This window comes from Gambusia affinis, linkage group LG15 (assembly GCF_019740435.1).
Source record: "Gambusia affinis linkage group LG15, SWU_Gaff_1.0, whole genome shotgun sequence".
Lineage (NCBI taxonomy): Eukaryota > Metazoa > Chordata > Actinopteri > Cyprinodontiformes > Poeciliidae > Gambusia > Gambusia affinis.
Window position 1 is genome coordinate 1,691,469 of NC_057882.1, and position 15,518 is coordinate 1,706,986.

General features: G+C 39.5%; 1 protein-coding gene across 3 annotated transcripts in view; it reads left to right on the plus strand.

Moving 5' to 3' along the window:
- The window catches only part of wwc1 (WW and C2 domain containing 1), a 35,256-nt gene extending 20,606 nt beyond the window's left edge, over nucleotides 1-14,650 (plus strand). For 2 of the 3 annotated variants that reach the window (XM_044141619.1, XM_044141618.1), the window contains exons 8-22: nucleotides 432-578; nucleotides 1,440-1,510; nucleotides 1,710-1,955; nucleotides 4,886-4,975; nucleotides 5,709-6,295; nucleotides 7,999-8,104; nucleotides 8,672-8,842; nucleotides 8,919-9,111; nucleotides 9,222-9,362; nucleotides 9,512-9,549; nucleotides 10,294-10,477; nucleotides 10,575-10,745; nucleotides 10,829-10,921; nucleotides 11,687-12,108; nucleotides 12,739-14,650. In XM_044141619.1, the coding sequence (XP_043997554.1) occupies nucleotides 432-578; nucleotides 1,440-1,510; nucleotides 1,710-1,955; nucleotides 4,886-4,975; nucleotides 5,709-6,295; nucleotides 7,999-8,104; nucleotides 8,672-8,842; nucleotides 8,919-9,111; nucleotides 9,222-9,362; nucleotides 9,512-9,549; nucleotides 10,294-10,477; nucleotides 10,575-10,745; nucleotides 10,829-10,921; nucleotides 11,687-12,108; nucleotides 12,739-12,805 (2,727 nt within the window). In that variant the 3' untranslated portion in view covers nucleotides 12,806-14,650. The remainder of the gene's footprint in view (nucleotides 1-431; nucleotides 579-1,439; nucleotides 1,511-1,709; nucleotides 1,956-4,885; nucleotides 4,976-5,708; nucleotides 6,296-7,998; nucleotides 8,105-8,671; nucleotides 8,843-8,918; nucleotides 9,112-9,221; nucleotides 9,363-9,511; nucleotides 9,550-10,293; nucleotides 10,478-10,574; nucleotides 10,746-10,828; nucleotides 10,922-11,686; nucleotides 12,109-12,738) is intronic. The other variant, XM_044141620.1, reaches the window with a different exon arrangement.
- Nucleotides 14,651-15,518: the final 868 nt, after the last annotated feature.

The window sequence follows — 15,518 nt, forward strand, 5'->3', positions numbered from 1 at the left end:
ATGAAGATCATATATATCATTTTTCTTTTATTTTATGCAGTTGAAATTGGGAGAGACATTTCATAAATAAATTTTAGCTTACCTTTTTAGTTTAACTTGAATGTAAAATGTCATCACAAGACATTAATTGCAGTAATAAATATTATATAATACTAAATTGAAACTGTTCTTTTTCTTTTAGTTAATTTATTGTTTTTATCTTAAAAAGTGTGTTGCTGGAAAAGTTAAAAACCTACCTGGAAAATGCTTGAAAAGTGCTTGAATTTGCCTGGGGGAAATGTATACGAAGCCTCTTTTTAAGACCAGGACTGTGAGGTGATTTCTTCACCTTTCACTCTTTCATGTGTTTCGTGTTTCCCTCCCTCCCGGCTGCAGCCGCTGCTGCTGTCCCACCCTGACTCGTCTTCGTGTGTCTCCCCTGTTTTCCTCAGAAACTGGCCGTGTTGAAGGACGGCTTCCGACTGGATTCTGGCTCCCAACAGGAGCTGTGGGGCAGCAGTCCTTCGCTCGCCAACTCTGAGACGTCCATCCCTCGCCTCTACTCCGATGTCGGATCCCAAACCGACCTCCCAGCTGAGGTTAGTGCCGGAACAAAATGTTAGCCCCACTTCCTGCTCTAATTGTAGTTCTATTTACCTATGTATTTGTATTTCTTAAACTTCTCATTTTATCAAATTACCAGGATTCATTTAGTTGATTTAAACCTTGATGAAAGCATTTCTTGTTTTGCATCCAAAATCTAAATAAAAGGTAAATTGGAGTGATAACAACTGAAACAAAAACTATTGAAACAAAGCTATCAACGCAGGTTTGTGCTTCTTTGGCTTTTGTTTCTGGCTTTTTAACATTTTTTCTTTTTTTGTCACGTAGTCAAAGTTTGAGTTGTGGCTCTGCCCCTCCAACATGCAAGAAAAATCTGGATTTTGATCATTTTAAAACCCTCATTTGCAGAGTTTATTAATTTTAGTTCAGCTATGATGCTGAAAGAAACTTTTATTCCTTTTTTCACTTTTGTAAAGTTAAGTTGCATGTAAATGAATCTTTTGGCCTGTGTTTGAAACACTGTGTGGAGGAAAACCCACTTTGCACCACATCTCCCTGAAGACATCTGGCGGTGGCAGGATCATGCTGGGTGTGGATGTTTTTTAAATGCAGAAAAAGGCTTGTGTCTGGGGTCTCAATAGAATTGTTCAGACTAAAAATAAGTTGGAAATATGAGTTTTAGCTACTTTGTTGGGAAGAATATGCTGAAATGTGGAGCTCTGGCTATTTCCAGAGTTTTATTTGTTAAGTAAAGTATCATTTTCCCCCCAAAATACTTCAAATGTTTGTTGTTGCAATGTGGCAAAACGTGAAAAAGTATGAACACAGTTGCAGAACCTTGTATGAAGAAAAATCTGAGCACTCATTATGTTTCTTTCTTTGATTTTTCAAACCAGTTTACGACCAGCAGCAACAAACTGGCAGAGAAAGTTCGTCTGAGCCTGAAATACGATGAGGCAAAGAGAAGGTAATGGATCTGATCTCAAAGCTGCTTTAAAATCTGAAACTTCAAACTTGCATTTAAATACAGCTAAAAGATTACGAATGTAATGAATTTCACAATAAAAGCCTTTTTAATGTTTGATAAAAACATAAATATCCATATCAGTAAATGCTGTCCTGTCAGGGATTTTCTCCAAGTCGACTATCCTGTCATTTTTCTGAAGGATCGCCAGCATCGAGGTGCAGATCGCCAAACTGGACAGCGAGGCGTGGCCGGGCCTGCTGGACCCGGAGCAGGACCGCCTCATCCTCATCAACGAGAAGGAGGAGCTGCTGAAGGAGCTGCAGTACATCAGCCCACGGACGCGGCTAGAGCCCAACGATGCTGAGAAGCTGGAGACGGAGAAGAAACGCCTGGAGAGAGACCTGCAGGCTGCCAGAGACAACCAGAGCAAGGCGCTGTCCGAGAGGCGAGTGGACCACTGGGAAATATCAATAATCTGGTCCGATTAGATGCATTAGCCCATCATTTTAGATTTTTCAGAATCTTCTGCTGTATTTTACAGACCTCATAGTCCGGTAGAATTGGTTTGATTGGAACCAGAGTTGGAACATTTGTTACATTTTCAGGTTGTGCACTTTGTCAAACAAACCAAACCCTTTGAAAAACCTTTTCCTCTCCTCCCCTGTGGTGGAGCTGCAGCAAGAACCACTGAAAGAAACATAAAATTCTCTGAAGAAGAAACCGAGCGCAACTTTCTTCTTCACAAAATGTGAATAAAAATGAAGTAGTGTCAGATTTGATTGGTTCTAGGATTTTTCTTTTCTTTAGTTAAAAAAGCCCCTCACAAGCCATTCGTCCTGCTAGTGTTTAGCCTCGCTCATTTGATTTGATTGTATTTACCCAGAATGCCCTGTGTTTTAGTCCACATCCTGCTCTGGGAGTGATCTCCAGCCTGCTTGACATTCACATATGCATTCCAAACGCAGCAGAGTTCACTTCAACCAAACCCAGACGGAGGTTTCAGACAGACAGAGTTCTATTACACATCCACACCTCCACAAACAAACCTGACTTAAACAAAGTTAAACCTGGCTGGTGTGACCACACCCTTAATCTGTGGCTCTAACCTCACTTGTATGAACTTTGATTTAAGTTGACTTAAAGGCCATTTTTCACAGAGCAGAAAACAAGATTATTTTAGAATGAAAAAGAAAGGTTTCATAGTTGTTACATCTTTGGTTTGACCAGAAAGTCTTAGATGTCTGTTTCTCAACTTACAAAGGCAAAAAAACATGGAGGATGACATAAAAATATGTTGAATCTAATATTTTTCATATAAGAACAAATAAATCCCATCCTGCAGGAATTACAAATAGTGCCTGTCTGCACTGTAAAAACACCAACTCCTCCAGGCTATGCTAATCTAGTTTCCAGTGCTAATCTCTTAATACACTTGAAACAGGAGCTCGTTTTAAGTAAAAGTGACCTAAGTATTGATGAGAAAGTAGAATAATTTACTTCTAGCAAGAGATGAAGTGAAAGTGGTACTCGTACTAGTATTTATTTTGATAAATATTAAGGAAATGTTGACTTAAAACAAGCTGACAAGTTACTTAAATTCTTGTCGTATTTCAAGTGTAAACTTACCTGCACTAGAAACTAAACCAAAACAACTTAGTAAATTGTTGCCTTTTTGCGGTGTGGTCCAGCTTTTCTGGAGAGCCAAATACAGTATGTACGCTTCTTGTACTGTAGTGAAGGGCCAGTCAAAGTTATTCCAAGGACCACAAATTACCCCTGGACACCCCTGTCTAATGCATAGTTGGAAACATTAATAACATTTCTGTTCTGAATGTGAGGAATCATGAGGCTGTGTGGCTTCAATGTCTTCAAAGCCTCTGACCTCCTTTCAGTTTATCTCACTCCATCGCTCCTCCATCTTCCTCCCTGCCTTTGTGCCTGAACACCAGCAGGTCCCTTCACCCCTCCTCCTTCTCCCTGACAGGACCGCCGTTGTTCGCGCTCCAGGTCAGACTCTACCTGAGCTCCCCGTCTCTTTGTGTTCCTGAAACTTGAGAGGCGGCTGGGCAGAAAGGACCCCTTGTTAGTTGTCGTACAAACGCGCCTGTTCAGACGGGCAGCCATAGGGTTCTCAAGACGCGGCACTGCTGGGCTTCATGAACGTCAGGTTCTCTGAGCAGGGTCCTTCGGTGTCTGGGAAACACAGGGAAAACGGCTGGCATTTCTTTTCAGGATAGAAAGATTAAAAATAAAAAAATATCTGTTTCCTGACTACAATCTTTATCCTGGGTTTGCATTTTACCCTCCTTCACTTCTTCCTCTGTTTTCCTTCTTATCTCTTACTTCCTTTCCTTTCTTGTGGAACTTTTCTTCATTCCTTGCCTTCCTTTCATTCTTTCTTTTTCCTTGTGTCCTGCCTCTCTTCTTTTGTGTCATTCTTTGTACCCCTCCCTGCCTTCCTTACTTTCTTCTTTGTTTGTTTCTTTCTTCCTTCCATCATCCACTGTTTCCTTCCTTCCTTAATTTTTGCTCCTCTGTCTTTTCCTTGTCTTTCCTTTTGCTCTTTACACACAAATCCTTCCTATCCTTCCTCTTCACTTCCTCCCTTCTTTAAGTCTGGCTTGTGTTTATCCTTTTTCTTTCTTGTTCTCGTTCTTTCTTTCTTTCTAGTCATCTCTTCTTTCCTCCTCTTTCTGTCTTCCCTTTTTCATTTCCTGTATCTTCCCTCTTCCCTTCTTTCCTACATCTTCCTTTCCATTCCTTCCCATTTAACCTTCCTTGTGTCTTTTTTTTTCTTTCTTTCATCTTTTCTTTTTCTTTCCTTCTCTTCATTTATCCTGATAACGTGAATGTCTGGAATAATTCACAGGATTAATAAATAATATTAAACTCAAAATATTACGATGTCCTGTATTACATTTGATCTAAAAAGTAAATAGATGTTTTTTCTTTAGAGATGAACATCATGCTTAACACTAAATATGCTGAACTTTTTATTTGTAAAATTAAATAACCAAATCTTAATTTTGTTTACTTTTGTGCTGCTGAACTTTGCTCTTTAGACTTGTATCTAATATCTGTTTGGCACAGGGTGCCAAGATAACCTCTCCACTTAAAATTGGAGATTTGGAGAAAAGACGCCCGGATTTTAAATATTTTAAGAACTGAGCAGTTAAACTCTTATTTCATTTCCAGTGTGTTTCAATCAATGCCAGATTAAAGGGAAACATCTTAGACTATTATTATGTGGGGTTTTATAAATTGCTGCCTTAAATCTGTAGCAGTCTTGTGTTTCCGATGCGAAACTTTTAATCCAGAAGTTGCTGAAACCTTGATGATGTTTAAGTTTTTTTCCAAACATGTCTGTTGTTTCAGGCTGCGACTCCACTGCAAGAGGAGCGAGTTGGTGAGGGAGCTGGAGGAGACGGTTCGACTGGCCACGTCTCTGCAGACGCAGCTGAGGAGGTTGGTTCTTCTCCTCTACCAAAATGTTCAGCCTGAGCTCAGGAAGCGAAGCTCAGTAAAAACATTAACACACCTGATGCTGGTGGCCAAAGGAGAACCCTACATGATGATGAAGGAGTCAAAAACATTTTGGGTTTTAACCTGGACCAAACTTTATTTTTCTTCCTTCTAAGCAATCTGAAGATCTATAAAAGTAGCTTTCTTTTTTTTCCCTTTTTTTTGTTCTTTTTCGCTTAAAAGTTATTTTCAGTCATTAGCTGCATTTCCATCACAAATGTGTGCAAAACGTTTTAAAATATTGTGCGAATGTCAAAAAACATTTGCAAACATGGACATTTATTGCACTCTGTATTATTTATTGTGAAAAATATCTTGTGATAAAAATTTCAGTAAAAAAAACGGACAAAAATGTTTACTATTCTCTTCTGTTTATTTTCAAGAGAGCATCAAAAAATTCTTAATTTAATTTTTATTTTTATGAGAATAGTCGTAGCATTACTTGAATAAAGTTGTAAAGTCATATTACACTTTCTCGCAATTCTTATTCTCGAAATTAAATTTTTTTTACATTTTTTTTTTAGGAACTAATACTCCGTCATACAATAGAAAACAAAACAATGTGATAATGTTTTGTTTTTCAGTTCACTTCCTTCAAACGAAGTGAACTGAAACCTTTCATTAATAGTCATCATCTTCAGAAATATTTAATAGTTTTATTGTGTTTTTCCCTCAGCCTGTCGGCCAGCACTCTGTCCTGTTCGTCTGGCAGCAGCCGTGGGTCACTGGCATCCAGCCGCGGCTCGCTGGCCACCACATCCAGCCTTGGCTCCGCCTCCTCCCTCAGCTTCACCGACCTCTACCTGGAGCAGCCTGAGCTGGCTGACCCGGACCTGCGCAGCAAGCTGGACAGCCTCCTGCAGGACGGCGGCCCGGTCGGCTATCGGCCATCCAGCTCCATCACCACCATCCACGAGCATGAGGTGGTGACGGGCTGCGGCCGGCGCGGCGCTGAGCGGTCCGACGATGCCGGGCCGGGCGGTGCCGAGTCTTCCCGGGTCCAGGCCCTCAGGCTGTCCGAAACGCCACGCTCCATGAACTCGTTGTCTCCCCGCTCATCTCTGTCGTCGCTGTCGCCGCCGTGCTCACCGCTGGTTTCGGACACCACTTTCCTGTCGGGGGAGACGGGGCCCGGCGGGGTTGGACTGGACCTGGAGCTGCGCAGCAGGCTGGCAGAGCTGGAGCTGGATCCCGAGGAGCAGCGGAGAGAGCAGCTGGAGGACAAGCAGAACCTCAACAATGTCCTTGGAGATGAGGGCAAAGGTCAGCCATTAACCCAGAACACTGTACCTCTTCCTAGTATCAGTCATGGTTCAGTAGAAAGTCAGCCTGTCAACATTAAAGCTAATGTTTAAAAATTGTAATGCATTAATATTATAATATAACATAGTGCACCTTATTACCATTTTTGACCTAAAAGCCTGTCTCCTGCAGAGGGTTATCTACTTTAGGGGTCCCCAAACCTTTCCCTGCCCTGTCCCATCAGAGCAGGATTACATCTGAATAATGAATAATGAAAAGAAGGAAGGAACTGCACAACTCTGAGATTTCAGGGCCAATCTTCACCTCCTGTGTTACAAAGATGTCAGACAAAATGCTTCAGCTTCACTGGAAAGCGGAATACCAGGAATTCTGAGTCAAGTAGTGATAAGAAATCTAAACCATGAGTGAGATGGAGCTCTAATAGAGCTACAACCTTTTCCTCCTGCTGCTTCCTATTGTGGACACGTTGCACTGCTGGACATTCCTCAGTTTACTTTCTCCTTCCTCCATTTATGACCATAAAGTAGGTTTATTAGCAGTTTTATCATTGCGAAAAATTAGACGCTCTCTGTGGGGGACAAAAACATTTTGGTTTTGTTTTGTTAAATTTTAAAAAATAGATAGAATATCACATTTGTTGTTTGATCTGTAAGCATCAGAGTGGGTCAGATGGAGCTGGAAGCAGCCAATGAGAGGCAGAACGTGACTCCTGTCAGAGCCGCAGGTGAAAGGTGGACCTGGTGTCTGGTTACTGGTTCAGTTTCCGTTGCTGCTTCCAGAGCTCAGCTCTTTGCTCATTATACATGCAGGACTTTCTCACTGACCTCCTGTTGTTCAACTTGCACAAATAAAACAAGTCGATGCAACGTTTCGCTTTCAGGGATGCTGCAATTTGAATATTTTACTCTCTCTTAATGCATCTTCAATTATAATAATGACAAACACAGTAGTAGTGGTAATAATGTTAATAGCAATAATAGTATTAATGTAATAGTAGTACCGGTAGTAAAAATGATGGTAGTAATCGTAATAATACCAATAGTAGTAGTAATAGTAATAGCAGTAATAGTGATAGTTGTAATATTAATAACAATATAGCAGTAATAGTAGTAACAATAGTAATAATGGAAATGATAATAATAGTGGTAGTAATTACAGCAGAAGTAATGGTAATAACTGGAATAGTAATTGCTAATAATTATCATATGATAGTAGAAGTAGTAATAATAATTGTAATAGTAATAACAGTAATAGTTGTAATGATAACAATACTGTTAGCGGTAAGAGTTAGAATAGTAATAATATAGATGGATTTATTACTATATTTATGTTTAAAACCATTAGTTGGTGTTTTATCATTTTTAGCCAAAGTGTTGGAGATCCAAAGAGCCGCTAGTGGCTCCAGACTGCAGACCCCGTGTCTAAACAATCAACATTTAACTTCATGACCTTTTTCTTCATGAAAAGTTTAAATCAAACTTGACAATAATAAAATTCTTCATATTTAAAATAGTTTCTGCTGCTTAAATACAATCTGTGGTGTTGATCCGTTTTATGAGCTCTAACTTTAGTAAAACCTGTTAGCAAGTGAGTTAAAATGCAGCACAAAACTAATGAAAAAGACATTCAGGAAGCCTGGAGATTTACTGCCTGGTCGCATCGTACACGGTTTTATTTTTCTTTGTCATAACTGTGGAATGTAGGTGCTCAGATTCGAGGGGCGGGGCCAAAGAAGATTGGTGTGACCTCAGCTGTATCCGATGAGTCAGTGGCCGGTGATAGTGGAGTTTACGAGCCATCAGAACGCAAGTATGTTTCATTTTCATTTTTCTTTCTTCGTCGTTTCTTCTTTATTTTTATTTGCATTGAAAGTGCAGTATGTAACTTTTATTTAAAAAAATCTTCTTTACATATTTGTTAAAACTGTCACCAAGTCATGACCGTTTGTTATGAGACTGATAATCTGTGAAAAGATTGACCTCCTCCATCTCCCCTCTGAGCTGCTATTGCTGTCTAAAGAAATGCAACACTCACAAACAAAAACAACCAATCAGAGCCAGGAGGAGGGTCTTAGCACTGTCAGTCATCCTCATGTACTCCCTGCTCAGTTTGCTAACGGTGGAGAAATATCATCGGTGGCAATGTTAACTAGCATTGCCACACGGAAGGGTGATTGACAGCTCTAAGACCTAAGTCCCCCCTCTTGGCCCTGATTGGTTGTTTCTAGTTAGCATTGGGAGAATAGGAGCTTGTGCTTTTTTTCCCCAACAAATATGTAAAAGTATATATTTTTAATATGTTATATACTGTAGCTTTAAAGCCAGTTTTTTGTAAAGAAAAGTGTGTACATTTCCCCTCTTGCTGTCTCTTCTCCAGGCCAGGCCTCCCTACAGAACTCCTCCAGAGCTCCTATGAGGATCGGTCTGCTTCCGGCTGCTCCCAGGTCCAGCTCGGCTTCCGCTACGAATCCAGAGACCAGCGCTTCATCATCTCTATCATACAGCTGTCCAACTGCAATGCCCTCTTTATGCCGGCTGATCAGAAAATGTACGAATTAATTTCTGCCATCATGAATCCTGTGTTGAATGACAGAACAAACGGTGACCCAACATGTTTCCTGCAGGCACATCCGCGTGGCAGTGCTGCCACCCATTCAGGCCACCTGCTGCCTCTTCCGAACACGAGGCCTGCTCCCTCAGGACATGGTGGCCATCAATGAGGTGTTCGGCATGCAGACGTCACACAACGGATTGCGGCAGAAGACTCTCAGGGTTGACATCTGTAACACCAGCAAGTCGGGCCATGAGCAGTGTCTGGTGGGTTCAGCTCTTAGTTATGGGATTTTTAAAGATTGAAATATGTTTCTCAGCATGAGAGCTGAAGGACCTGAGCAGGAAGTCTTCCGATTGTTTTTCCTCTCCTTCAGGCCGGAGCCCAGATCAGCCTGGCTGATGTCAGCTGTTCAGAGGAGCGATGCACCAAGTGGTTTAACCTGCTGAGTTGCCTGCACATGTCTGAGATTAACAACAAGGACAAGGAAACAAGAGCAGAGGGCAGCTCTGGCAGGGTAACTACAGAGGAACTAACACCTAGCGCAGATTCTTAGAATTAACAGCTTGTCCAGCCAGATTTATCAACAGTAACTCGCTATGATTGGTTTTTCTGCCCACTTTATTGGTGTTTTTGAGTCAATAATTTGAGATTTTTTTGTTTCAGACACACGAAAGAGTTCAGCCTCCTGAGACTGATGAGTGGTACGTTTTCCAACCTTTCCTTACATGTGTCTTGCTCCACTCTGTTTGTGTTGAACCACACAGAATGATGTAATAGAAAGAATTATAGGTAACCTACCATCCAAAACAGTTTTCTGTTGCTGGATTCATTGTGTATTTCTGTAGAGGTATTAACAGACTACAGAACTACCCAGTGGTGACAAACCATAAATCAGCATTATTTCTTTGAGACTACTTTAATAAGTGAACCTATGAAACAGTTAGACTTTAAATGTGAAAAGTCTTTATTTGTGTTCTTTGTTTGAAAAAGACAAACATAAACTCCTTTAATCACTGGTTTGGTTTTACTTGTTTTATAGAACATGCTTTTAAATGACAAAACAGGAGTCTTATTTTGAAAGCTCTACTTTGAAAATATAAATCATTCCCTTCTTGAGCAGTGTTTGATGCCCATTTATTATTTAAACCTGTTCTTGTAGTAATCCAACATATGTAAACCCACATCTCTTATGCTTACAAAAGAGGAATAGGGTCACTGGAAAAGAAAAAAGAAACTTTAATCTCAAAATCATGTCTTTAATCTGAAAACCGCTGGTTGTGTTAAAGTTTTCACACATAAGCAACTCCCAAAGTTCATGTCGGTTTTCAAACTTCCATTTCTGTAGATGTGAAAATGCAAAAATACTTTTCTGGTCTAATTTTTGCCAAGCAATCCTAGATTCTACCAGACTAGGACGGAATAAAAATGTTTCTGTTGATCATCAGGCAAGGCGATCCTCTTGATGTAGACATGTCTGATGAAGAAGAAAATGATGAGGAGGGTGTGGATACTCAGGATGAAGAGGAAGCGTTTTACCCTGACCACAGTCAATGGGTTGGAGAGAAAGAGGAGAATGAAGAGGAGCAGAAGGTGGCCAAATCCACTCCGACGGCACCCATCACTGAGAAGGTAACTGCTTTTATTTCTATCTTTTGATCAAGAAGACAAGTTGGTAAATGAGTCCTGGTCATATCTGACTTGTTATCGATGTATCACTATCTTCCAGGTCAACAAAGAGACAAGCATTGACAATTTGTCAGCATGTCATCAGTGGTCGGTGGTTCGACCCAAGGAGCGCCGTCCTGACTTCCACCAGCAGAACCCCTTTATGAGGGGCAACACCATCATCCGCTCCAAGACTTTCTCCCCTGGACCTCAGAGCCAGTACATTTGCAGGGTAACTGACAGCCTTCACCATCAGCTGAAAGAAAAAAAACTTTGCTACAGTTGTGTCTTTAATGTAATGGTTTCATTCTGCAGATTAATCGCAGCGACAGCGACAGCTCCACTCTCTCCAAGAAGTCTCCGTTTGTCAGAAATGCCTCAGAAAGACGCAGCATGCGCATGAAAAGGGTAGGTAGAGGGAATCCTTTTCATTCATGCAATCATCTCTGTTTAAACTCTGGTTTACTAAGCATATTGTGATGCCAGTCCAGGAATATTTGGGCTGTGTTTGGAGTTTTTCTGTTTGACTGATATTGACCAGTCTGACATAAAACATATAGAATAACTGCAAAACATCTCAGATAAGCATTTAGAAGTATCTTAGAAACATAAATAGGTGAATATTTAACTGCAGTTTACATCCTTTAAAATGCACCTTATGTTTAGGAAAGAAATAAATCATCCTTCTTATTACTGGCATCATTTCCGCTATGTCTTTGGGGGCTCGTCCGGGATGATGAAAGCATTTTTATTAAAAAAATGTACTTGTCATTGAAAATTTGAATTTCTGGCTTCATGTCTTTGGTGCTGCAGTTTCCAAAATTCCACCTCACAGAGCACCCCTTCCCTGTGACTCCACCACTCAGCTCCTTCAGACTAAACAGCAGCAATTAGCCAACACGTGGTGAAACTGTGCATCAGCTGAGCTCTTTGTATGAGCTACTTCTCAGTGCAACGCTGGTAAAAGCATTGTTAAAGGGTTAAAAGAGGAGCCATGTTGTAATGACCTCCTGAAGAGGGAGTGTTGTAAAGAGCAGGAGTTTCAAGGTGTTAAATTAGAAAGTCAAATTTCTTTTGCGTCATATTTCACATGTATCATTTTTATGACAACAGAAGCTGTAAAATGTCACTATATGCCTGAACCTTAAGGGTTGCTGTCTGTCCTCTCGGCAGCCTGCAGTGCAGGTGAAAGGTCTGGACGGCCTCCTCCGCACTTCCCTGGACCTGGAGCTGGACCTGCAGGTGTCCCGGACACGGCAGGTCCGGCTGACCCAGGAGCTGCGGGTTCTGCGGGAGCTGAAGATGCAGCTGGAGAAGGCAAGGCAGCAGGGACAGAGGGAGCTGCCTGCATGGGTCCAAGAGGACGAGCGCTTCCGTCTGCTTCTCAAACAGGCTGAGAAACAGGTTAGAAAACCCACCAGACAGGAGAACGATCCCACTAAGGGAACAGCAGTTTCAACGTCTTCTCTGTTTCAGACTCAAGAGGAGCAGTTGCAGGAGAAACGGGTAGAGAAGATGATGAAGGCAGCAGCCAAGGATGTCCACAAGATCAGAGGACAGAGTCGAAAGGAGCTCTCTGAGGTCCAGAACTTTAGGTAGGTCCCAGTTATTTCCCAAATTTTTTGTATGATAAGTCAGAGTTTCTTCATAGGTCCTGGGACAGGACCATGACACATTTTCTTCATGACACATTTTTTTGACTTTTCAGACTTATTTTCCAAAGCGATTTAGTCCGGAAAATGCAGTAATTGAATATAATAATATAATTCACAGTACTTGGTTGGTATTTTAATTGGTTATTTATTGAAATTCTTGATTTATTTAGATTTATTTATTTATTTGTTTTGTTTGGTTGTACTTATTTGTTTATTTTACTTTTTTATTCAGATTTTTGTACATTTATTTAGATATTTTATTTTTATTTAGGTTCTTTATTTCTTTTGTTTTTGTTTATTTTGATTACTTATTTATTTATATTGCTCTTGTATTTGTTTGTTTATTCTTTTAACATTTTTTATTAAGCTAGGTTTTTATTTATTTTCTTCAGATTTTTACTAGATTGTTATAAAATTATCTTTATTTAGAATTTTTTGTTATTTAGCTTATCTAATTATGTATTTAAATTTACTCTTTTCATTCATCAACGGATTATGAATGTAATCAAAAATCTAAAATATGTTACAATCTGCTTTTTCAACATATTATATTTTCTGTTTATTTTCCAGAGAGAAGATTGCATTTTTGACGCGTGCAAAGACCAGCATCCCAGACCTGCCGGCCGACGACGTGTAGAGAAGCATTTCAAAGTATCTTTCTCCTCTGAACCTGTTGCTCCCTCGCTGCAGGGCAAACCCTCGCTGCTGTCGTGAAGAGTTAAAATCATATTGGACACAAAAAAAGACCACTCAAAACGGTGAAGAAACACATTTTAAAGCAGCTCAGCACTTCTCATGTGGATAGTCTGTACATGTAAGATGGCTCTGGAGCTCCTCCATCTTTATTCGCTGTATTGTTTCTGTTACTAACCAGCTGGTTTTAGTTGTTTGAAGTCATTCCAGCAAAGAAATCTCAGACCTTTAAACTAAACTCACACAAATAATGTACATAAGTAGCACAAAATTAAATCAACAATGGTACTAGAGTTCAGTTTACGCTGATGACGAATCAAAACAAATCTGAAAAATATTTAATATTCACACTGTATTTTTAGAGCATTTAGAAAATTGTATATGCAAACACACAAGCACAGTGTTTCTTTTTTTGTTTTTATTATGTTTTTGCTGCAGATGTGAAGAAATCATCTCTGTGTATGACTTTAAAGGCCTTCTATTTGGTGCATCTTGTTTATGCTAAGTGAGAGTTTCAATCCTTTTCCCCCAAAACTACAACTCTCAAGGTGCATTTCAGCAAGAAACATCCAGGTGCAAGATCTAAAGTTTCTCTTAAGTAGCATAAAGCTAACAACATTTTAACTGTTTGGTCTTTGTGAGCTCCTGACAGTTTGTTCTAAGAGTTGTTGCTAAGAGGGATTCGATTTTAGGTATCAGAAGAGGTTTTTTCACCTTCAATTCAGTTAAGGCATGAATATTGTTTTTGTTTTTCTATAATAACATGCAATTTTTCAAAAAGAAACGGCTCCTAACACGTATTTTAGAAATGGGACAACTTTTACAGTTAAAACAATTAAATCAAAATTTGAACATGGGTACTGTAAAATATTCAGTGAAAACAGCAGGTTTCTAAATTCCTAATTTGGAAATCCCAGTGGGCCTGAAATAGACTTGATGAATCCTCAAACACCTGCAATTAGCACATTTGTCCACAGGTGTCACCAAATTATATGGATCAAAACTCTCATTTCTTCAGTAGAATCTATTTTAACTTAAAACAAGCAGCATTTAAAATGATTGTAGAACATTACGCACCAACTCAGAGAGGAAAACTATAGGTTATTTGGGCTTTACAGACACACTCTTGGAAAAACAAGCATTTTGTCAATTCAATTATCTAACCAGCTCAGCAAAATGTAGAAACAACACTAACTCACTAACACTCAGGTAGTTTATTGGATAGTCTGCACTTTATAAAACTTTAGGAGAAAAAACACAAAAGGAACCTTGATCTGAGGTTTTCTAGAAGCCTTTTCTTCATGCTGGATGATTATTGATTGTTGAAACATGCAGGAAATGAAGATCAAAATGTATTTTTGATGACTGTGAATTGTATGTTTGTTCACAAGAGAAAAAAATCTTCCAGTCAGCCCATGGGGACATAAAGGTTTCTCTTTAGAGACTCTTTGTTTCTTTCTGACTGATTGTTGTTTTGGTCCCGTTTTATCAGTCTTAACTTCCGGCTTCATCCTGCCATGTTTCCCTACTATAACTGGAGTATTCATGTACATATCACTTTGAAGTGTTTTATAACTGGAAGTAAAAATGTTTTGCACCAATATAATAAACATATCACCCTTTTATTTTTTCTGGCCCTAACAGAGTTTTACGTGAACCATTAAACGCCTCTTTACTGCAGCTCTTTCAGCTTGTTTAGGTTTTATAGCCCATGCCTTTACGGTTTTTCATCTCTTCATTGGTTGCCTGTTTTACTGTTTACACAAAAAATTAAAAGCATAGTTAAGGATGGTTTTTGTTGTCGTGGGGTTCTTCAGAGTAGTTATCGGTAATGACTGATGGCTTTTTTTTCTGCAGAAGACAAAAACTTCGCTGAAGTGTTTGAGGAAAGATTCTTATGCTTCATCCAATTTAATGGATGGATTAATGGATGGCAGAATGACTGATTTACTTAGATTTATTTATTTGAAAGAGACATGCACATTAATTAACATTTGCAAAAGGTACAGATGCTAATATGCCAGATTTAGTAGAATTTTCAAAATTTTCATCCATTGTCCCCAAGTAGGGAACATTTTACAAATTGAGTTAAAACATTAATTCATGTAAACATACATGAAGAGTCAAATGATGCAGCAGCATAAAGTAAATGGTGCTGAGTGCATTTTGCAATTTGATTGGATGGATGGTAAATTGGATGGATGGCAACTTTCTTGCGATATTGAGTAACATATAAGGCAAAACAAAGTGGGATGGGCCAAAATCAGAATCTGCAAGTTAGGCTCTTTAAAAGATCAGTAATTGGTGATCAGTCAGAAAACTGCAATATGTATACTCCTATTAATTTTGTAGATGGATGGATGCTAAATTGGATGGATGAATGGTCGGTTGAATGGATGATAAATTGGATGGTTGAATTATAAATTGTTTGATTGGATTGGTGGGTGGTGAATTCAGTTAACGTCCTATCTTGAATAGACGTGATGTTGAGAAATTTTCTCAGTTTTCTAGAAACTCACTTCAGTTAAGTCGTTCTGCAGGTCCTGAGCCTATAGCTGCTCTACACATCCTTCCTTTAACCAACCACAGCTTTCTCTCCAGCAGAGGAACAGCCTAAAAAATGACCACCGAGGAGACACGAACAGCCTAGAATCTAC